General features: G+C 50.1%; 1 protein-coding gene across 2 annotated transcripts; it reads left to right on the top strand.

Annotated features, from left to right (window-relative positions):
• Positions 1-404: 404 nt before the first annotated feature.
• Klhl36 (kelch like family member 36) lies at positions 405-22,578 on the top strand. 2 transcript variants are annotated; one of them, XM_059263922.1, is made up of 5 exons: positions 405-604; positions 9,734-9,810; positions 12,626-13,696; positions 19,622-19,779; positions 22,009-22,578. In XM_059263922.1, the coding sequence occupies exons 2-5, from the start codon at positions 9,751-9,753 to the stop codon at positions 22,559-22,561; spliced, it is 1,842 nt and encodes a 613-aa protein (XP_059119905.1). In that variant the 5' UTR covers positions 405-604; positions 9,734-9,750; the 3' UTR covers positions 22,562-22,578. The 2 variants fall into 2 exon arrangements, with proteins under 2 accessions (XP_059119905.1, XP_059119906.1); XM_059263923.1 differs by lacking the exon at positions 405-604 and adding an exon at positions 6,853-7,043.
• Positions 22,579-23,093: the final 515 nt, after the last annotated feature.

The following is a 23,093-nucleotide window of genomic DNA, read 5'->3' as shown; positions in this document are numbered from 1 at the left end:
CCAATGTCACACACCTGCTAAGTGACAGAAGCAAGAGTTAAGTAAAGCTAGTCTGTCTTTATACCATGGGTCATGAAGGCCTGCTGTACTGAATCAGAGACTGAATGCATACAAGCAGCGAAACCAGATGATTCAACAAAACCCAGAGATTCATTCAGCCAGGATAGTCTGCTGAGTGAGTCTAGGCCTTGGGGGGAAGGGGCTCTAGGACTGGCATTTCAAAGGGTCAGGCTGCAGATCCTGGGCACAATGATTGGGAATGGGCACCTCCTCGTGCATGAGGCATATTCTCCAGAACCCTGTGTTCCTGCCTCCCTTGGTTCCCAGAGGCAGAGTCAGCCTCTGCCCTCCCTTATCTCGCCCTATTCCCACTGTGCTCAGCATCTATCTCCCTACTTCAGATACAAGGCTGGCTTTGCTCAGCACATTTTGGCCAACACTGATTGCCCAGCAGAGACACAGCCCATTCTTTCCTGAATAAAAGAGACCACCACAGACCCCACAACACCTGAAGAGTGTCAGAGCAGCCAGAGTCTACACTCAACAGGCAAGCAAGGAACCAGTGACTGGCACCCAGCAGAGGAGCAGCTTCACAGCTGACAAGGTACTGGCCACATGCTTGCTTCTTCTAAAGAGGGACAAGAGACAGAGCCTCAACTCTGCAGTCAGAACCTAAGGGATCTCAGCATCAAGGATTGTGCAGGTCAGGAAGTTTGGGGTGGGGAGAGCAGAGGTGAAGGTTACAGGGACAAGTGAGAGTCCTGGTAATGTGTCAGTGCAGCCTGATGGTCAGTTCCAAGAATCCCATCGCTACTTCAGCGCTGGAGTACGAGTGTGGGAGGGGTGGGGAGTGGAGTGTGTGTGCGGCAATCAATTAGCAATGTCTGCCATGGAGTCGGAATAGAAAGTGGAGACCTATGTGTGTGGTGATATTGTGTCCCCCAGTATATTGTGCACCCTAATAAACTTATCTGGGGTCAGAGAACAGAACAGTCACTAGACAGACATAGAGGTCAGAAAATGATGGCACACACACCTTTAATCCTATCACTTGGGGGGCAGAGATCCATCTGGATCTCTGTGAGTTCAAAGCCACACTGGAAACAGCCAGACATGGTGACACATGCCTTTAATCCCAGGAAGTGATGGCAAGAAGCAGAAAGGTATATAAGGCATGAGGACCAGAGCTGAGAACCGAACCCAGGACCTTGCACTTAGCGAGGCAAGCGCTCTACCACTGAGCTAAATCCCCAACCCTGAGCTAGAGCCTTTTAAAGCTTTTAGCTTTTAGCAGCAGTTCAGCTGAGATCCATAAGGATAAGGATTCAGAGGTTTTCAGTCTGAGGAAACAAGATCAGCTGAGGAATTGGCGAGGTGAGGTTAGCTGTGGCTTGTTCTGTCTCTCTGATCTTTCAGCGTTCACCCTAATACCTGGCTCCAGGTTTGTTTTTATTAATAAGGCCTTCTAACAATTCGCGCTACATATGTGTTATATACTTACTGTCCTGAGTGGCCGAACTGTGGGAAATTACTAGAATTATAACAGCTCAGCTAAGCAGAGTAGCAAATGCTGTAATCGCAGCACTTGAGGCTGAGGCAGAAGGACTGAGTTCCAGGCTGGCTTGGGCCTCCAGTGAAAACTTGTCTCAAAATAATAATAGCAGGTAACATGTATTAAGCATGTCAACTGTGCTAGCTTGTTCTTTTCTTCCATTTCTGTCCTCAACCTTCAGAGATGGATGTCATAGTCCTTCCTCTACAAGGTCTGCTCCATGGGCCTTTTTTATATTTGTGTCATTTGATATTGCACCCTGGGCTCCCAAAATACTACCTGGCCATGCAGGCACTAGGTGACATGTTTGCTAAGGAACGGGTGAATTTCCATTTTGCAGATGAGGAAACCAAGGGCCTGAGCAGTAAGTAGCTTGCTCCAGGTAGGCAGCTGCTAAATGCTACTTTAGGGCATCATGCCCCATAGAACTTTCTAGAAGGATGAACAAATGACAGCTACTAGCCACATGTGACCACTGGGGACTTAAAATATGGCTAGTGTGTGGAAATATGAATTTATAATTTTATATAAATCTTGACTGATTAAAGCTGACATTAGAAACAGCAGCACATGGCTGCTGGCAGCTTCTCTGAATAGCACAGCCTGGAGCTTAAGGGTTTGATCACCAGAGACTAATGCCAGATTCCGGGATGTAAAGTGCACACAAGGTCGAGGTTTCCCTGTGGCACTATAGAAATCCCTGGCTTTAGGTTCCATGGGGCAGGGGAGGGGTTGCCAGTGAGTGGAGGTCCCAGCACATGCTTTTGCCGTCCTTCTGCCACAGCAGTCTGGGAGGGCTTTTACCCAGGTTGTAAATGATATGATGGTTCCAGAGGGGATCTGGACGACTGAGGACAACCTGCTGAGCTTGGGACAGTGTTCAAGGCTTGCAACCTTGACGTCCTGAGTCCTCAAGACTTATCCTTTTATGGCTCAACAGAAAGTGAAGCAAGGCACCGTGACACTCACTCAGGCTGTGAGCACTATCGGTGAGTGAGGGACCTCAAGGGTAACACGCTAGAGCTGGGGTGTGCACTCATTATGCACATAGTGGCTTCCAGATGGCAGCTTGCTCCTCCTCCAGGCCTCTGTCCAGGCTGGTTGGTGTCTTCCTTCCCTTCCCTTCAAAGGATGATGTTGAGAAATGTCTGAAGCAGATGATGTGATGGCCTGAGTACAAATGGTACTAGAGAGAGTCCACTCCAGACTATGTCATTTTATCAGGGATTGGGGCTTTAAATGGAAGAGCGCCTGTGTGGTTGGTCGAGAGTCTTGTATCATCAGCTAAAGTTAACAGTTATGTTACAGATAGTTTGAAGAAACCATGGATTAACTCATTGTACTTTCATGACACCACCAGGAGGGAGGAGCAGGTTGGAGGTGGGGAAACTGAGGCATAACAAAGTAAAGTAGCTGGTACCGTTCGCACATCAAGGGTGCAGCCATGCCAGGGCTCATCCCAGACAGAACTGAGGGAAATAGGTTGAGGGGGAGGGAGGAAGGGGTGATAAACAACCCAGGTTTTTTTCTCTACTCAGAGATGAGGCACCCCCACTCAGGACTGGCCTATATTCTCCCTGTGGCCCTCTCCACATGCCAGCCTCATCCTCCAAAGGCATCCTGGGCTTCCTAGCCCCTCAGCAGTTCCAAACTTACAGGATGTACTGGCCAAGGGTTCCCAGCAAAGACATGACTGGGGCTAGTCAGCGAGCCTGCTCTTTTGTGCAGAATGTCAACTATCTAGATTATTCAGCCCTTGGGAGGAAGGCCAGGCCAGGGACAAACCTTTGACAGGCAGAACCGAGTGTTTAGAGAGTGAGCCCCACCTTCTGGGCCCAGCCTTCTCCTCCAGGAGCCCAGCCAACCTCAACAGTATTTTGGTGCTCTGCATTCTCTCTCTCTCTCTCTCTCTCTCTCTCTCTCTCTCTCTCTCTCTCTCTCTCTCTCCTTTTCTTTCTTTCTTTCTTCTTCTTCTTCTTCTTCTTCTTCTTCTTCTTCTTCTTCTTCTTCTTTTGGTCTTTCAAGATAGGGTTTCTCTGTGTAGCTTTGCGCCTTTCCTGGAACTCACTTGGTAGCCCAGGCTGGCCTCGAACTCACAGAGATCCACCTGGCTCTGCCTCCCGAGTGCTGGGATTACAGGCGTGCGCCGCCGCCACCACCACCCGGCTCCAAACTGCTTTCTATGGCCAGCCGTATAGGTCTGTGGCCTCTGGGGTTACACAGGCCCAGTGTTTAGAAAGGCCAAAGCTGAAGTTTAAATTGTTGTCTTGGACTTCAGAGTCACTTGACCTTGCACTTGTTCTATGTATACAAAGCATGATGGGACGGTAGAACAGGTAATAGTTCTGGGCCATGGAAGTCCCTCATTCCTACCTATTAATCACTGTCCCCAATGGAGACCTGTGAGTGCTCGTTACCAAATTCCTCAGTATGGCCTGTGACAGTCTGCAAGTCTGAGTCTCCCTCCCTATGTCCCAGGGAATTCAAAATCAAATAGTAACTTTAACACCTGTGATTGGAGCCAGGAGTGGTGGCCCAAGACTTTAATCTCAGCACTCAGGAGGGAGAGGCAGGTGGATCTCTGTTAGTTCCAGGCTAGCCTTGTCTACATAGTGAGTTCCAGGACAACCAGAGTTACACAGAGAAACCCTGTCTCAAAAAACCACACACACACACACACACACACACACACACACACACACACACCACAACTGTGATTGTTCCGAAGCAGGTCACAGAAGCAAGGAAAGGTTTTGTCCGGTGTTGTGCCACAGCTTCATGTTGCATCTCTGAGATGACAGTGTGGAGTCCCTGTCAGGGTTATCCACTAAGACCCTCCTTTTGGGGAGGTACACAAGAAAGGGCAAGCAGTACCCACCTCCATGTCATTTATAACAGGGATGCTATTTGTAACAGGAGGGACATTCACCACTGCAGGAGGCCCAGTGCATAATCTGCACTGCAGGACCAGACCCTCCCGTTAGGACCATGCTACAGGAGAGGCTTTACTGAAAGAGAGGAAATGTTGCCCAAGAGCCCAAGTCATGTGATCTCGTTTGCATAGATGCACAGAGAATACACAACAATGGGAAAGACTTTGGACTGTGTATCTTTTTTTTTTTTGAGACAAGGTCTCTATTTCGCCCTGGATGTCCTAGAAATCACTATGTAGACCAGGCTGGCCTTGAACTCATAGGAATGATCCTGCCTCTCCCTCCCAAAGTGCTGGGAATAAAAGGCGGGCACCTCCATACCTCCATATGTCCTTAAATGCCCACAGCTGTTTCTTTTGGTGGCTGACGTTTTCCCCTTTCTTGCTTCTGTTTTCTGAGCTCTCTGTGAGGAGGATGTATCTTTATGAGGCCCTGTGGTAGCTGGGGCCAGGCTGGGCTGCGAGCTCTGGAGGCTGACTGCCAGGCATCAGAGCTCTGCTTCTGAAAGGTGGGTGATCTCAGGTAAGGGGCTTTCCTTCTCCAGGCCTCACCTTCCGCATCTGTAAACAGGAAGGGAAGGATGTCTCCTCCCAGGGTCAAGGAGACCAAATGATTTCCTGTGCATACAGAGTTTAGAGCAATGTCCAGGGCATAGTAAACTGCAGGTGCTTGCTGGCATTATTATTGTTGTTTAGGAATCATATGATCCCAGCCTTTAGGGGGCTGAGGCAGGAGGACCAAGAATTCCAGCCGACCCTGGCCACATAACAAGGCCCTACCTCAGATTTATGATGATCCTCCTGCCTCGGCTTCCTGAGCACTAGGATTACAAGTGTGAGCTGCCATGGCTGGCTGGCATTCACTACTTTTGTAATTGAGGAAAAATGTTTTGAAAGGCAGAAAACAGAAGCCAGTTCACTCCACGCTCCTAGGGAGATAGGATGAGGCCAGGATAGCTTTACAGGCCCAGGTCACCTGTGGATTTCCAGGTTTGTCCAAGGCCTGACTACAGCCCCTCACCTCAGGACTGTGCATCTTCTACTCTGGCTTTCCAAACCCAACATCTCAGATACTAATGTGAGGTTACAGGTTATTAAGATAGTCTTAGTTGGGTTGTCTATGGCAATGAGCTGGAGAGGCGGTAGAACTGTGTTCGAAGTCAGCTTGATCTATCTTTAAAAAAAAATCTCTTTAGCTAAATCTTGATAGATAATAAGCGGATATAAATTGATACTCACACAGGCACTCAACTAACAATATTCTCATTTCAAAACTTTTTTATCACCCTCCCCCCCACACACACACACACACAAAAGTCCCTAATTTCCCATAGTTAGCTGTCCCAACTTCCCCACCCTTGGTATCCTCCGCTGTGCTTCCTGGCTTTCCCATTTTTCCTGTTTGAACATTTTACTTAGGTCTTCTGTTTTCAGGTGGTTTGCTTTTTTGAGACAAAGTTTCACTGTGTAGCCCAAGCTGTCCTTTAACTCTTCATCTTCCTGCTTCAGCCTCCCAAGGATGACAGCTGTGTGCCACCCAAGGCAGCTGGGAGCGTCCTTTTGTGTCTAGTTTCTTTTGCTCTTCAAGGTTTTTCCAGACGGTAGCGTGAGTGAAGTTTGATAATGAATAGATTAAGTAATGATGATCTCAGTTCAACAAATATTTACCGAGAGGCCATGTACCTGCCATGGGAGCCCAGCAAGGATCACAACATTTGCTGGAGGACTTCGAGTAGAAAAGGAACGGGAAGAAAAGGGAGGAAAGAATTATGTAAATATGATGAGCCAACTAGGGCAAAGTTGAGGGTCGTGATGGTTGAGACACTGGACCGAGAGAGAGAGAGAGAGAGAGAGAGAGAGAGAGAGAGAGAGAGAGAGAGGAAAAAGAAAAAGAACAGGTAATAGATGGGGATAAATAGTAAGGAGAAGCAGAAAGCAGGACAGAGGGTGCAGGGAGTGTGGTTACTAGCAGAGTGGTCAACAAAGGCAGGCCTCTTTTCAGTGTGGGCGAGGGGACGCTGCACCTGAGAGAAGGTGAGGAGGGTACAACCATCCCAGGGCCCCCAGACCCGCTCTGAGGTCTGTCCCACGGAGCAACCTCGTGTCCCGGCGCCTGGGACGTGGTGGCCAGACGGAGAATGCCTGGCCAGCCTAGAGGACAGCTAGGGTCCGACTGAGCAAGATCAATAGTAAGGAACCCCGGGTACTTCTTCCAGACCTTTGCCGGCTCAGCACCTTCCCGCCTACAGACCCCGCCCCTAACACTGCGCTCCGCCCTCCTGCCTGTTAACCTCCAACAGACCCGCCCCTCAGCCGACGCTCCGCCCTCCACCCTGCAGACCCCGCCTCCCGTCCCGCCCCTCAGCCGCCATTGACTGTGCAGGCTCGCACTTCCTCGCAAAGGGATGGCTGCGCTTCGGGCGGGCCCGAGAGCCCCGCAGCGCGCGCTGCTCTGGTAGCGAGCGCATTGCAAGCGGGCGCGATTCGGGCCCGCGTGTGCACAGGTGCGACCCACGCCTCCCTCAGCGCCTCAGCGCCCGCCGGGCGGGACCCGGGACGGTGAGTGCACCCTGGGCTGCGTGCCGGATCCCGGGGACCCCCGGGGGCGGGGGCTCTGCACCTTCACCGCACCTGCTTGCACGCAGCCCAGGACGTGTCTAGCGGTCACAGATACAGTCCCCAAGGCGAGCCCAGCACTGGAGCGCTCTCTCTGGATCCCTTGGCCTAGAAAAGAAAGCTCTCAGAGTGCGAGGAACCAGAAACCTGGCTGGCCGCCCTAAGTAGATGGGCAGAGAGGGTATCTATCAATGTTTTCCTCTCTGTGACCTTGGGCGGGCCCCTCAGCCACCTGCCCAGCCACGGTGTGGTTTTCTCACTGTGGGAACAATGGTGCTCGGTCGCAGACGGCCAAGGTGAACCGAGGAAGTCAGGGGTGTGCAGTAAGTAGATGCCGTTTGATGGCTGGACGGCTTCCCTTCTCTCTGGGCCTCCAGCAGCCTGGGGACAGAGAGTTCCCGCATGGGTACAGCTTAGTTACAAAGTTGCTAGTTTTCGCCGAAAGATCCACTTGTCTCTTTTTTCCCCGGGGAGAGTCGAACAGAATGAAATGTCCCCGGAATTCTTCCTCCGTGGGAACACCGGAGCCCCCTCTCTCTCCCTGTTTATCTCATAACCCTGCTGACTTCTTATCACACTGTTCTGCAAAGAGTCTTTTGTTCAATAGGTAACAAAATGATTCTTCTTGTGGAGTCAGCAGAACGGGGGAAAATTTCTCCGAATCCCAATCCCAGTATATGTGTTATGCCCAAGTTGGTTTTGTAAGGAAAATGAGGTGAAGAAGTGAGACTGGCGAAGACAGACTCATCTTTACGAGCTGTTAAGTAGACCAAGGAGAGGCTGCACCTTTCCAGCCTTCCCGAAGGATGGGTGGAGGTTGGGTTCTCTGTGCGTGCCTTTGGGTCAAGCTTGCTGCAGGGGACTGAGGATAGGGAAGTTGCAGGTGTTGACTCTAGGCTGTTTGCAGTGGTCCCCGCATCAGTGTGTCCCCCTTTCTCTCCCTCATTGTCCCCTGCCCCCCAACATATAGGGCCGGGGAGTTCCAATAGGCTCCAAGTGCACCCAGAATGTTCCTGACCACAGTTGGGGAAGCAAGCTGAGCAGAATTTCTCTGAGTCATATAAAGTTTAACCCAACAGGTTTATTCCTTCCTGGGTGTCCCCTGCCGGTGCCCTCCTCGTCTTCCAAGTCCCCCAAAGCCTGGTCCCCGGGTGTTCACAAGTTGCTTGGCCTTTTAATGCAGGTAGAAACATCATGTGTCACATCTGTAGATTTGATCAGAAAGGTCAGCACAGCAGGATTGCTCGTGTTTGCATTAAAGCATGGGCCTCTCCTGAGGCCTGTTCCTTAGGCCTGTGGGTTCTTCCCCACATGATAACCAGACAACAGTACAGCTTTGGAGTGCAGAACAACAGGGAGGCCTCTTGGGTCTTCATGCCAGCCCTGCTGCATCCTCCACACTGTGGGATGCTGTGTGGTTTATTTTACACCTCTTTTGTTACCTCTTGCTTTTTGACTCCAGGACAGTATAGGGATGGTTCCATCGGGTTATATGGAAGAAAACTAAAGAAGACCCACAGAAGCCCCGAGGTCGGTTCCCAAAGCAGAGTTTGTACCCATTAGTCACAAGTGCCTCTCACCCTTCACTTCCTCTCGAGAATTTGAAAGTGTGACCCTGGTCAAGTCTGGGCCTTGTTTCCTGTACTAAGATGGAGGGCCCCCAGGTTTGGTGGTCGGACATGAACTAGCATTATGACAATTTTAAATGTCCCCATCTGTAAAATGGGACTGTGGACATTAGCCTGGCTAATGTGTGGCAGGAGTTAAATGAGGTGGCGAGTGGAAGTCCTTAGCTTGGATCCACCGTAGTCCAGATTCCAAAGTGACAAAACCTGCCATAGCCAAAAGATAGGGTTTAGATTAAACATCATAAGATGGGCGCTGGGCCATTGAGGTGGCCCAGTGGATAAAGGCGTTTGCCACCAAGCCTGACAACCTGAGTTCAACCCCTGGGTCCCATATGATGGAAAAAGGAACTGTCCCGGGCTTTCACAGAATAAATAAATTAAATAAAAGTTAAGGGGGAAAAACATGAGCATGGGACACAGACTAAATGCTGTGAGGTGCCAGACTTTAGACAATAGAGGACATGAATTAAGTGTAAGTAAAGGAAGTTGTCCCCTTGTTCCCAGCCAAGGCTATAAAGTAGGCTCAGAGTTCCAGGAACTCTGACATCCATGCAATTACCCAAGGTCCTGAGGAAAGCAACTGACCTATCTCCACCTCACAGTTTCCAAATAAAACAGCTTATTTTAAAAAACAGCTCATATTCCCCCCCCCCCGCCGCCACACACACACACACACACACACACACACACACACACACACACACCTAGACTTTGCACTGTGTGCTGTCCTGTGCACCAGGTCTTGAGATACCCTTCAGATTAATACAGTCTGCTTGTGGTTGAGGGCTGTCTGTTTCCATTCCTTCAATTCCCTTTGCGAACTCAGTTCTTACATTAAGCAGCTACGGCAGCCTGACTTTCTACCCACAGTATCTTGTTCTCTCCCACTCTCCTTCATGAGATGGTTTCTTCATTTGCTGACAATGGTATCTGCCAGCAGGGCCTGCAGCTAATAAGCAACCTGGAGTTAATGCTGCATGCTCAGGAATGCTATTCTCATTGTAGGCCTGAAATCACTCACAATGGAGGCAAGCAAGCAGAGTCGAGTATCTCGGCCATACAAAATCAGCGAATCTTCAAAGGTACGTGAGCAATCCCTCCCCACCCAGGGTATCAATTCCGATTGCCTCTGGCTTCTGGCTGATGTCTCCTTAATTGTGGCCACATGTGGGTTTGTAGAGAAGCTCCTGGGTATAGCTCCCTCTATTCTACATATCACCATGAGAGGTGGGACAAAAGAACCATGGGACTTCTGCCTTCATGTGGGGGCTTACCAACCTCAATATGAGTCTCATGGAGGGCCCAGCCCCTGACCTTATGGTAGAACTCATCTTCCTGATGGTAAGGCCTCAGGGATCTCTTCCCTGTTTGTGTCCAACTCCCTGAGACCCCAAGAATGAATACGTATAGACTCCCTGGGTTCTGGCCACCAGCACGCACCAGGCTGGTTTCATTAGAATCACCCTCAGCAAGTCAGGAAAGAGTCCAGGGAGAATGGCCGTTGCATGGGCATGGTATACATCTGTAATCTCAGCACTTGAAGGCTGAGGCAAGAAGACAACCATGAGTTTAAGGCCAGCCCTGTCTATATAATGAGTACCAGGCTGGCCGGTACAAAATCCTCTCTCAAAAAATAGCCTGTGTGAAGCTGGGTAGTGGTGGCTCATGCCTTTAATCCCAGCACTCAGGAGGCAAAGCCAGGTGGATCTGTGTGAGTTCGAGGCCAGCCTGGTCTACAGAGCGAGTTCCAGGACAGGCCCAAAGCTACACAGGGAAACCCTGTCTCAGGGAAAAAAAAAACAAAAAACAACAAAACAGCCTGTGTGTGTGTGTGGAGGGGAGGGGTGACACACACCTTTAATCCTAGCAGAGGCAGATGGATCTCTCAGTTTGAGTCCAGCCAGGTCTACAGAGTGAGTTCCAGGACAGCCAGGGCTACAGAGAGACCCTGTCTTAGAACCAAATAAACAACAACAACAAAACAGGGCTGGTGAGATAGCTCAGCAGATAAAGGCATTTGCTGATAACCTGAGTTCAAAACCCAGGATTCATGTGGTAAAAGGAGAGAACCACCTCATGCAAATTATCCTCTGACCTTTACAGTAAGCAGTGGCACACATGCACTACCCCCCCCATAAAAACTAAGTCAACAGATGTAATAACAATCATATTTTAAAAAGCAAGAAAAAAAAAAGAAGAAATACAAGGGCTGGTGATGGAGCTCAGTTGGTAGAATGCTTGACTGGCCTGGCATGCCTGAAGCCCTGGGTTCAGACCCCAACACTGTGTATACAGGGCACAGTGGAACACACCTGTAATCCTAGCACTCAGGAGGTAGAGACAGAAGGAGCAGAAGTTAAAGATCACCCTCTGCTACATAGCAAGAGGAGGGGAGGGCTGGGCTGGGCGTGGTGCCTGTCCACAAGACAGGAAGAGGAGAAGAGGAAAGAGGGAGAGGAGGAGGACAAGAAAAATAGACTAAAACCAAAGAGCTGGTCCATTCAAGGACCACCAGCTGAGAGTGGCCAGCCTGAGAAGAACAGCATTCCTGCAGTTGTGTCCTGGGTCCTCAGCCTAGAATCTGAGACTGAGGACGTGCATCAGATATAGGTGGTGACGGCTGTGGGCCCCTTAAAACTGAGCAGAGGACGTGGGTTGGGGAGGGTGTCGCGTGACAGTGAGGCCAGCATTTTGTAAGACGGAGGGCTGCCTCCCCTCAGAGCTTCATGCACAGCAGCCTGCGTTTTTCAAGTGCCCACTGGTCTGTCTCATCGACCCCCTAAACCCGAATGATAAACACGCTCGTCTATCGTTTAACATGCTCGAAAACCTCACTCAGGCGAGGAAGTGGGTCCATGGCTAACCTGAGACCACAGTCAGCAGGATGCAGAGCTGGAGTTGTAACTTTGGTCCATGTGATTGTAAGTGTGTGTGTGTGTGTGTGGGGGGGGGGGCAGCACCACTTTTCTGATGGGAAAACATTTACAAAACATCTCTTGTGACCTAGAAGAAGGAAGAAAGGAGAGAAAGAAGGGAAGACAGGAGAAAGTGAGCTCTTAGACTCCTGGTTATAAAGGAGGAAGACAGAGAAAGCACCCAGACAGCTTTTTTGGTTGTTTTGGGATTTTTTATTTTTGCTTTTTCAAGACGGCTTTTTCTGTGTAGCCTTGGCTGCCCTGGAACTTACTCTGCATTTATGTCTGTGTGAGAGTGTTGGATCCCTTGGAACTGGAATTACAGACAGTTGTGAACTGCCATGTAGGTGCTGGGAATTGAACCCTAGTCCTCTGGAAGAACAGCCAGTGTTCTTAACCACTGAGCCATCCCTCCAGCCCTGGAACTTGCTCTGTAGACCAGGCTGGCCTCGAACTCACAGAGATCTGCCAAGCAGACAGTTTCTAGTAATCATATATACTGAGGCTGGCTAGACGGCTCAACATGTAAAGTCACGTCCTGCTCAAGTCTGACAGACAGCCTGAGCTCCACGCCTAGAACATAGGAGGTGGAAGAAAAGCCTTCCCTTCACCTCCACATTCACACCTGGTGCGTGCACATGTGCTAATAAATACTTTAGTCTTTTGATTAATTTTATTTGAGACAGTGTTTCTTCTCTATGTAGTCCTGGCTGGCCTGGAACTTTCTAGGCCCACCTGCCTCTGCCTCTGAGTGCTAAGATTATAGGCATGTGCCACTACACCGAGCCAAATATTTAAAACATTTCAGGAGGGAGGGCAAGAAGGAAGGAGACGCGTGCTGTCAGAAGCCCCTGTGATGCTCTGGGGTTTCCTTCCGTGGCTCTCATCCCGTCTTATAACAATTGCCGTTACCTCTGGGCTGACTGTGGTCCCTGTGGGCGGCAGGCCTGTGCTTTCTCTCCTGATGCACCTTCTTGTGCAGGTGTTCCACTGGGCTGAGCACTCTACCACAGTGCTGCAGCGGCTGAATGAGCAGCGGCTGCATGGCCTCTTCTGTGACGTGGTCCTCGTGGTGGAAGAGCAGCAAGTGCCTGCCCACCGCAACCTTCTGGCTGTGTGCAGCGACTACTTCAACTCCATGTTCACGCTGGGCATGCGTGAGGCTTTCCAGAAGGAGGTGGAGCTGGTCGGCACCTCCTATGTGGGGCTCAAGGCTGTGGTGGACTTCCTCTACAGCAGTGAGCTGGAGCTGGACGGCAGCAACATCGACTACATCCTGGAGACGGCCCACCTGCTGCAGATCTGGACGGTGGTGGACTTCTGCTGCGAGTACCTGGAGCAGGAAGTGAGTGAGGACAACTACCTATACCTGCAGGAGCTGGCCTCCATCTACAGCCTCAAGCGGCTGGACGCCTTCATCGACAGCTTTGTGCTGAGCCACTTCAGCACATTGTCCTTCACGCCTGACTTCCTGCAGACCGTCCCCGTGCAGAAGCTGTGTGTCTACCTGAGCAGTGGCCGCGTACAGCACCAGTGGGAGTACGACCTGCTGCAGGTGGCTTTGCAGTGGCTGACCCAGCAGCCCGAGCGCGAGGCGCACACCTGCCGTGTGCTGGAGAACATCCGCTTCCCCCTCTTCCCGGAGGACATCCTGCTCCAGCGTGTGAAGCTGGCCATGTGCTCCCTGTTGCCCAGTGAGGCCAATTGGGAGGGCTTCGTGGAGGAGGCCATGCACTACCACAACAGCCTGGTGGCACAGCCTGTCCTGCAGACGAAGCGGACGGTGCTGCGTTCGGAGGAGTGCTTGCTCTTCGTGGGCGGGGAGGTCTCCGAGCGGTGTCTGGAGCTGAGCGATGACACCTGCTACCTAGACACCAAGAGCGAACAGTGGGTGAAGGAGACGTCCCTGCCAGCCCGCCGGAGCCACCACTGTGTGGCTGTGCTGGGGGGCTTCATCTTCATTGCCGGTGGCAGCTTCTCAAGAGACAATGGAGGGGATGCAGCCTCCAACCTTCTTTATAGGTATGACCCCCGCCGTAAACAGTGGATCAAGGTGAGATTAAAGCAAATTAATTTGTTACTCTTGAGGCCTCCCTCTTTGCAGCTCCCTAACCTCACCATGGCTTCCTGTTTGGGGGCCTTGTCGACCGCCCTGCTTCTGAGAGAGTTGTGATGATAAGGTGATGGTCCACGTCATTGCTGCCTTCCCCATACCTACACCAGGGTAGGGCTAAGGGAAGGCCAAGCAACCACCATCTGAAGGGCTGGCTCTTGCCCAAAGCAGCATCCTTTGATGGAACTTTCTACCCTGATGGGAGCATTCTGTGTCTATCCTGTGTCCAACACAGTGGCCACTGTCCCTATGTGGCCGTTGAGGGCTTGAAATGTGGCCAATGCACATTTTGAGTCTTATCTAATTGTAACTAACAGATATTAAGTGTCAATGGCTGCTCCAGGCTCCATGACAGGGCTCAGCCAAGCGAGGGCCCCCATGCCTCAGAGCCTCTGCTGGGTTTCTCTTGTGGAGAGATTTGAAGAGTAATTAATGTTCAGGAAGCCACAAAGCTCCATGCCAGCTAGGGCCAGTATGGAGCCCGAACATCAGCCCTGTGCACCCTAGCTGAGTGTCTTAGTTACTGTTCTGCTGTTGGGAAGAGACACCATGACCAAAGCAACTCTTACGAAAGGAAGCATTTAGGCATTTAGGACTGGAGAAATGGCTCAGTTGGTTAAGAGCACTTGGTTCTCTTGCAGAGGACCAGAGTTCAGTTCCCAGCACTCACATGGTTGCTCACAAACATCCGTGACTCCAGTTCCAGGGGATCTGAGGTCTTCTTCTGACCTCTGTGAGCAAAAGGGATACACACACATACATGCAGGCAAAACACCCATACAAGTAATATAAAATACATTTTTTCCCCCCGAGACAGGGTTTCTTTGTGTAACAGCCTTAGCTGTCCTGGAACTCGCTCTGTAGACTAAGCTGGCCTGGAACTCACAGAGATCTGCTTGCTTCTGCCTCCTGAGTTCTGGGATTAAAGGCATGTACCACCACCACCACCAGGCAAAATAAATAAATTTTTAAAGGAAGCTTTTAATTGGGGGCTTGCTTACAGTTTCAGAGGGTGAGTCCATTATCATCATGGCCAAAAGCAGACAGGCATGGTGCTAGAGCAGTAGCTGAGAACTTTACATTTTGATCCACAGGCAGCAGATAGAGAGACTGGGCCTGGCATGGGCTTTTAAAACCCCCAAGCTCACTTCCAGTGACACTCCTTCTCCAAGGCCACACCTCTTAATCTTTCCCAAACAGTTCACCAGCTGGGGGCTTGGCATGCAAGTATATGAGCCTGTGGGAGCCATTGCTGAGCTAGTGACAGCTCAGGAGTTCCAGGCTGCCTCCTTGTCCTTTCCAGGTTTCACATTCCACCTGTGGATATGCGTGTGGCCTTGTAAGCCTAAGGGGGTGGTAGCCTGAGTTGATTGGCATACGGATGGCTGAAGTGAAGTGTCCCCTTCTACCATCACCTCTCTAGACTGCCACCAACTGAAATCGGTCTCCTATGCTCACACCTCTGTGTGACTAATTGCCTCAGTGTTTGCTGAATTTAACACCTTCCAGGCACAGCAGCTCACCCCAGTAATTTTTTAGGAGGCTGAAGCAGGAGGATTACCACAAGTCTGAAGCCAATTTGGGCTACATGGTGATTCCAGGTCAGCCTGGGCCATAGATTGAGACCTTGTTGCAAAACCAAAACCAAAATGGATTCCAGTTGGCCTTTCAATTCTATGATCAAAACTCTAACCTGGCCAGGCAGTGGTGGCATACCCCCTTAATCCCAGCACTTGTGAGGGAGAGGCAGGTGGATATCTATGAGTTCGAGGCCAGTCTGGTCTACAGATCGAGCTCTAGGACAACCGAGACTACACAGAAAATAATAATTAAAACAAACAAACAAACAAACAAACAAACAAAAAAAACCCAAACCTCTAAACTGGGCCAGCAAGATGGCAAAGGAGAGAATCAACTCCTCTGACCTCTATACATGTCATGGCATGTCCTCCCACCCACCCCCAACACACACATACACACAATAATAACACATTAAAACTTTTTTTAAAAACCAAAAATCTAAGTGGCAGTGGGGGACAGTTAACACCTTTAGTCCTGGCACTCAGGAGGCAGAGGCAGGTAGATCTCAGAGTTGGAGGCCAGTGTGGTCTACATAGTGAGTTCCAGGATAGCCAGGGCTACACAGAAAAAATCCTGTCTCAAAAACAAAACAAACAGGCTGGGGCGGTGGTGGTGCACGCCTTTAATCCCAGCACTCGGGAGGCAGAGCCAGGTGGATCTCTGTGAGTTCGAGGCCAGCCTGGGCTACAGAGTGAGTTCCAGGAAAGGCGCAAAGCTACACAGAGAAACCCTGTCTCAAAAAAATCAAAGAAAAAAACAAAATAAACAAACCTTGAACCCTAAAAGCCAAGTAAGGCCTCTAGGAAGCCCAACATTGGAGTCCCTTCTGAAAAACTGGTGGCAGGGGCTGGGCCTGTGGTCTCCTGGTTATGAAGATTGAAGCTTCTACTTCCCAACTGCCTGTATGGTGTCACTGTCTGAGGGTTTCTATTGCTGTGAAGAGACACCATGACCATGGAAACTCTTATAAAGGAAAACATTTAATTGGGAAGGCAACTTACAGTTTCAGAGGTTCAGCCCATTATCATGATGGCAAGCCTGGTGGCATGCAGGCAGATATGGTGCTGGAGTGGTATCTGAGAGTCTTGAAGGCAACAGGAAGTGAACTGAGACATTAGGCAGTATCTTGAGCATATATGAGACCTCAAAGCCTGCCCCCACAGTGACACACTTCTTCTAACAAGACTGCACCTACTCCAGTAAGACACAGCTCCTAATAGTGCCAGTCCCTTTGGGGGCCATTTTCCTTTAAACCACCATATTCCCTCCCTGACCCTCAAAGGCTTGTAGCCATATCATAATGTAAAAATGCATTCAGTCCAACTTCAAAAGTCTCCACAATCTATAATAGTCTCAAACTTGTTTCAAAGTCTCTTCTGAGACTCATGGCAATCTCTTTTTTTTTTTTTTTTTTTTTTTTTTTGGTTTTTCGAGACAGGGTTTCTTTGTGTAGCTTTGCGCCTTTCCTGGGACTCACTAGGTAGTCCAGGCTGGCCTCGAACTCACAGAGATCCGCCTGGCTCTGCCTCCCGAGTGCTGGGATTAAAGGCGTGCGCCACCACCGCCCGGCTCATGGCAATCTCTTAACTATAATCCCCTGTAAAATTAAATCAAAAAACACATCACATACTTCCAAAATATAATGGCACAGGTGTAGCTAGAGTTTTCCTGCCTGGCCCACAGTCAAGACAAATCTCTCTCACCTGCCAGTCCCACAGCCGCTCAGACCCAACCAAGTAAACACAGAGACTTATATTGGTTACAAACTGTATGGCCGTGGCAGGTTTCTTGCTAACTGTTCTTACAGCTTAAATTAATCCATTTCCATTAATCTATAACTTGCCACATGGCTCGTGGCTTACCAGCATCTTCACATGCTGTTTGTCATTGTGGCAGCTGGCAGTGCCTCTGACTCAGCCTTCCATTTCCCAGCTTTATTCTCCTCCTTGTCCCGCCTATACTTCCTGCCTGGCCACTGGCCAATCAGTGATTTATTTATTGACCAATCAGCAACACACTTGACATACAGACCATCCCACAGCACACAGGATATATACTACTGTTCTAAAACTAGGGAAGGGAGCACACTGAGGAAATACTGGACCAAGGCAAGACCGAAAACCAGCTGGGCAAACTCCAGACTCTACATCTCTATGTCTGATGTCAAAACGCTCTTCGGATCTCCAACTCCATTCAGTTTGTTGACTGCAACAGACTTCTTTCTCTTGGGCTGGTTCCATTCCCTGTTAGCAGCTCTCCTCAGCAGGTATCCCACAGCTCTACCATCTTCAACATCTCCAAGGCAATCCAGGCTTCAGCTTCATAGCTTCAGGTTGGGTATTTAGCTCAGTGGTAGAGAGAGCTACCTAGGCCCTGGGTTCAGTCCTCAGCTCCGGGGCGGAGGAGGGACAACAAAATAACTTCACAGCTTCACACAATGGCCTCTCTAAGCTTCCATTCAGGGACACCCCTGACACATGCCTGGCCTCAGCAGCTTTATTCCATAACTCCTTCTGTCCTTAACTCTAAAGGCAGAACCACATGGCTGAAGCTACCAAGTTCTGCTGCTTGCTGAGGCTGGAACATGGCCCCCTCGTTCAATTACATTTTCACCAGCTTTCTGTTTTTCACTGCCTAAGCTTGGCTGTCCTGAAACTTGCTCTGTAGACCAGACTGGCCTCAAACTCAGAGATCTGCTAGCCTCTGCCTCTGAGTGCTGGGATTAAAGGGATGCACCACCACACACAGCTTTTCTGTAGTTCTTTTTCACAAGTTGGAAATTTAGCTGGGTGGGATCTTGCCCTGAGGTCCCCACTCCTTTATTCCATTTCTTAATCCATTTATCTCCTTGAACACAGGATTTAGCTCCATTCTACTTCCTGGTGCTCTTTTTCTCCTCAAAGTTTACATTTTGTAATTTACCCTGCTCAGCTTGCTCCTTTTCATTATAAATCTTCATTAGAATTATCACTAATACCCACACAACTATACTAGGCTGTTTTGAGATTTTCTGTGCCAACTGAATTAATCCACAATTCTTACTTTAGCCTCGGGCAGACTCTTCGGACAAGGGCAAAAGGCAGCCACTTTCTTCCCCAGAATATCACAAGAACGATCTCTAGGCAACATACTAACATTCTCTCCTCTGAAACCTCTTGAGTGAACCTCCCACAGTTCATCAGATCACACTCAGCACCATCTCCCATGCTCCTACTAGTACGGCCCATTAAGTAGTACTAAAAATGGTCAACTGCTTTTCTAATCCACAGTCCCAAAGTCCATATTACTCCAAACAAAGACATAGTCAGGCCTATCACAACAGTGGTACCAACCTCTGTCTTAGGTAGTGTTTCTATTGCTGTGAAGAGACACCATGACCATGGCAACTCTCAAAAAGAAAACATTTAGTTGGGGTGGCTCGCATACAGTCTCAGAGGTTCAGTCCCTTATCTTATGATGGGGGGAGGGCGTGCAGGCGAATGTGGTGCTGGAGTAGTAGCTGAAAGTCCTTCATCTTATAGGCAACAAGAAAGAGATTGACACTGAGCAAAGTTTAAGCAAAAGACCTCCGAGCCCGCCTCCACGGAGACATCTACTGTAACAAAGACTTCCTCCAACAAGGCCACACCTACTGTAACAAAGCCACACCTCCTAATAGTGCCACTCCCTTTGGGGGCCATTTTCTTTCAGACCACCACAGTCACTCTGCTCTGTTAACATGGATGAGTGGATCAGTATTGATTTAAAAAAAATAAATGTGAGCCAAACTGTGCTTCAGTGGTAGGACAGTGTTCAGCATGCTGGAATCCCTAATGGGGAAGAAGGGAAAACTGAGTTGTTTTGTTTAAATTTTTAAATTGTATATAGATTTATATTTTTGATTTTATGTGTATGAGTATGTTTATGCTTGCATGAATGAGCACCATATGCATGCCTGGTGTCTGAGGAGGTCAGAAGAGTGCAGGAGACTGATTTTTTTTCTTTTTAATTAATTTTAAAAAGTCATTAATTTCTTGCATAATGCCAGTCCACAAGGTTGACTATGTGGCCAAACCAGTTTGAGCAGGTGCCCTTATGCACTTCTTGAAGATCTGAGGTCTGATGAAAGCATCAGGAGTCTCAGAATTCCCACCAGTAGCACCCCATTTTCCTCAAGTCCAGGCCCTTCTCCCCAGCTCATCTGGCCACTGTCTGGCCCTCCTGGGCCATTGACTCTGTGGACACTGTTGAGGAACATGGTGCTAGGGCTTGGGAGGCGAAGCTTCAGGTGTCTCGCCCTCACAGGTGGCATCCATGAACCAGCGCCGTGTGGATTTCTACCTGGCCTCCATTGAAGACATGCTGGTGGCTGTTGGTGGCCGGAACGAGAATGGAGCGCTGTCTTCTGTAGAGACCTACAGCCCCAAGACCAACTCCTGGACTTATGTGGCTGGCTTGCCAAGGTGATGAGGGCTTGAGGCCGACTGCTGGAAGGTGATATTGTCAAAGGATAAAGTTTAGTCTCGCTTTCTGTTTTCTTTGTTTTGTTTTAAGATTTATTATTATACAGATGTATTCTGCATGCAGAAGAAGGCACCAGACCTCATTACAGATGGTTGTGAGCCACCATGTGGTTGCTGGGAATTGAACTCAGGACCTCTGGAAGAGCAGCCAGTGCTCTTAACCTCTGAGCCATCTCTCAAGCCTTGCTTCTGTTTTTATAATGTCCTGGCTTCTGTGTAATGGGGTAGGCCATGGGGGGCTTGAGGGCATTTGTAGCTCAAGACAAGCATCCTCCAGTTTCCAAGTTGACTGGGTCCTTGGGTTTCTGAGAGTGAGTGTTGAGTTGGGATATTAAGTCCCTTTCTAGAAGGCCCAGCTGGGTGTAGGCAGGAGGTCAGAGGGGCGTGGACCTCACCCTACCCGTGTTTCATTTGTTCGCCTGCAGAATGGGTACCACAGCACAGCCCGGGGAAAGTTAGACACCATCTCTCTGTGACATTCTCATGTGGCTTCCAGCAGGCCGGGAATGCCCCAGAGATGGAGTGCACCCCACCCTCCCTAGGCCTTCAGCTGAGTATTGGGTCACTAAGTGTGGGTTGTGTTGTGGGTTTGCCAAACCTGCACACCATCTGTCTACCACTCCTATGCTATACCTAAACCCAGACTCTGAACCTTCCTGGCTGTGGGATACACTAGGTATCTTGGAGATGTGGTCTCCCAGAGTTAGCAGGGTATGTGGGATTGGAGTGAATATGTGTTTTAAAGTCACACTTGAGCCTGGCATGGGGCTCATGCCTATAATCCCAGCACCCAGGAAACTGAGGCAGGGAATTGAATTTGAGGCCAGGCTAGGCTACATAGTGAGACTTTATCTCAAATAAATATGGATTCCAGAAGCCAGGGGGCAATTCCTGGACACTGTTGGTGAGCAGGCGACACTCCGTATCACTGTGACTAGGCCCTGGGCATCCATAGCAACCTGGTGAGTGGAGAGGTAGCCAGAGAGTGACAGGGAGCAGGTGGTCAGTGTTGTAAGTGATTGCCTGTTGATGGGCTCCCTGAGTAAGCACCATATTGACATTTATGGGGCAAAATGAAGCTGGTGGTCATGCTAAGAGCAAGTGCCACCACCACCACTGTCATGGGACAACATGGGTGTGGGGGTGGGGTTATTTCTGAGGAGACCTCCTGTGCTCTCAGTTGGTGTGAACACAATCTATGATGTCAGCAGCAGTGTGTGCACAACCCATATTTATGAGTTTCCTGTCCAGCCTTGCTCAGTCATTGCCTCGCCTCATAGCAAGCCTGCACAAACTCCACCTGAGCCAGGAGCTAGGCCTGCCCCATCTCTTCTGCCTGCCCTGGGCTCTTCCTGTGAATGCCATCCCCCAGCCTTCTCCAGCCCTGACTGCCGACTAAACCACAGGATATAAGGCTTCATGTCTTTGCTCCTGGGCTTTATTTTTGGGTTTCATGGGTTTTTTTGTTTGTTTGTTTTTTTCATTCACTTTGTGTGTGTGTGTGTGTGTGTGTGTGTGTGTGTGTGTGTGAGAGAGAGAGAGAGAGAGAGAGAGAGAGAGAGAGAGAGAGAGAGAGAGAGAGAGAGAGAGATGTGCACATGCAGGTCCCACAGCACACACAGGGTGGACAGAAGACAACTTACAGGAGTTGATCTCTTCCGCCGTGCAGGTTCTAGGGATCAAACTCAGGTTCTCAGGCTTGGCAGCAAGCACCTTTACCCACTGAGCCTTCTTGCTGGCCCTCTCTGACATTATTTGGAACCCTTATTTATAGGTCTCATTTTGTAGCTCTGGCTGGTCTGAAACTCACAGAGATCTCCCAGCTAAGAGCTAATATTAAAGGTGTGCATCACAGGCCCAGTTAAGCATCCCTTTTGTCTCTTTTTTCCACTTTGATATTTGGAGGAGCCAGGCTTACAGAACACTGCACAGAGAGTGGAGTGCTCCCATGCACCCTCCCCGGGGCAGGGACTACTTGTTCACCTGCATTCTGTGCCTCTTGTCCATTGACAGCCCAGGTCTGTGAGGTGGCCGTGGTTTGTCTGCTCTGACCCTCATGACCTCCTGAGAAGCAGGCTGTACCCCACTGGCAGAGAGCCCAAGTCCCTTACTCACAAACATGGGGCCGGGCTCTTCCCTGAGCTCATCTGTCCTCCCGCCTCTCTGCAGGTTTACCTACGGCCATGCAGGCACCATCTACAAAGACTTCGTGTACATCTCAGGGGGCCACGACTACCAGATTGGCCCATACCGCAAGAACCTGCTGTGCTATGACCACCGCACAGATGTGTGGGAGGAGAGACGGCCCATGACGACAGCCCGAGGCTGGCACAGCATGTGCAGCCTGGGTGACAGCATCTATTCCATCGGGGGCAGCGACGACCACATGGAGTCCATGGAGCGCTTTGATGTGCTGGGCGTGGAGGCCTACAGCCCACAGTGCAACCAGTGGACTCGTGTGGCACCGCTGCTGCAGGCCAACAGTGAGTCGGGCGTGGCCGTGTGGCAGGGCCGCATCTACATCCTGGGTGGCTACAGCTGGGAGAACACGGCCTTCTCCAGGGCCGTGCAGGTGTATGACCATGAGGCCAACAGGTGGAGCCGGGGCCCAGACCTCCCCAACGCCATTGCAGGGGTATCGGCCTGTGTGTGTGCGCTCAACCCAAGGCTGGACGAGAAGAAGAAGAGGAGCAAGGACAAGCGCCAGGACCGAGGTCAGTGACACCGAGGTCAGGGACACCGAGGTCAGGGACACCGAGGCTCTGGCCGAGGCGGCCACATCCATGGCAGTTGCTCCCTAGCAGGTTTTTATACTTTTTTGATCCCTGGTATTTCTATGCTATCACAGTAAATAATGATTAAATGTTCTTCACAACTTTACACATTATCTTGTTTGAATACTTACACTTGGGTCCTCATGTCTGCACAGGCCTTCTTCCCGGGCCACACACCCCAGAAAGTCCCCGTGACTATTCCCACCAATAGTAGCCGGCTCACGGGTTATGTGGGAAATGATGTAATGAAATTCAGTGTCTCTACATTTTGGGCCTCCCTAAACCTAGCTGAAGCTTTTGTACGGACACCCAAGCCGTGCTGAGGTGCTGGAGGAGGCCTGTCCAGAGACTTGCGTTCTACGCATCGTTTGCATTCTGCATTCAGTTGTCTCAGGCAAGAACACGTATGTCTGTTGAGCATTTAAAGACATGGGGACCCCAAGCTTCCTGGACAGGGAGACGAGACCCAGGGACTCTTGA

Source organism: Peromyscus eremicus, chromosome 5 (assembly GCF_949786415.1).
Source record: "Peromyscus eremicus chromosome 5, PerEre_H2_v1, whole genome shotgun sequence".
Lineage (NCBI taxonomy): Eukaryota > Metazoa > Chordata > Mammalia > Rodentia > Cricetidae > Peromyscus > Peromyscus eremicus.
The sequence above is the reverse complement of the archived record's forward strand: the minus strand, read 5'-3'. Positions and strand labels throughout refer to the sequence as shown.

Excerpts from the sequence above, each read along its gene's own strand:
- Klhl36 (XM_059263922.1), top strand. The coding sequence starts at position 9,751 with ATGGAGGCAAGCAAGCAGAGTCGAGTATCTCGGCCATACAAAATCAGC. Across the intron at positions 9,811-12,625 it reads AAATCAGCGAATCTTCAAAG|GTGTTCCACTGGGCTGAGCA; the intron begins GTACGTGAGCAA and ends CTTCTTGTGCAG. Across the intron at positions 13,697-19,621 it reads GCCGTAAACAGTGGATCAAG|GTGGCATCCATGAACCAGCG; the intron begins GTGAGATTAAAG and ends TCGCCCTCACAG.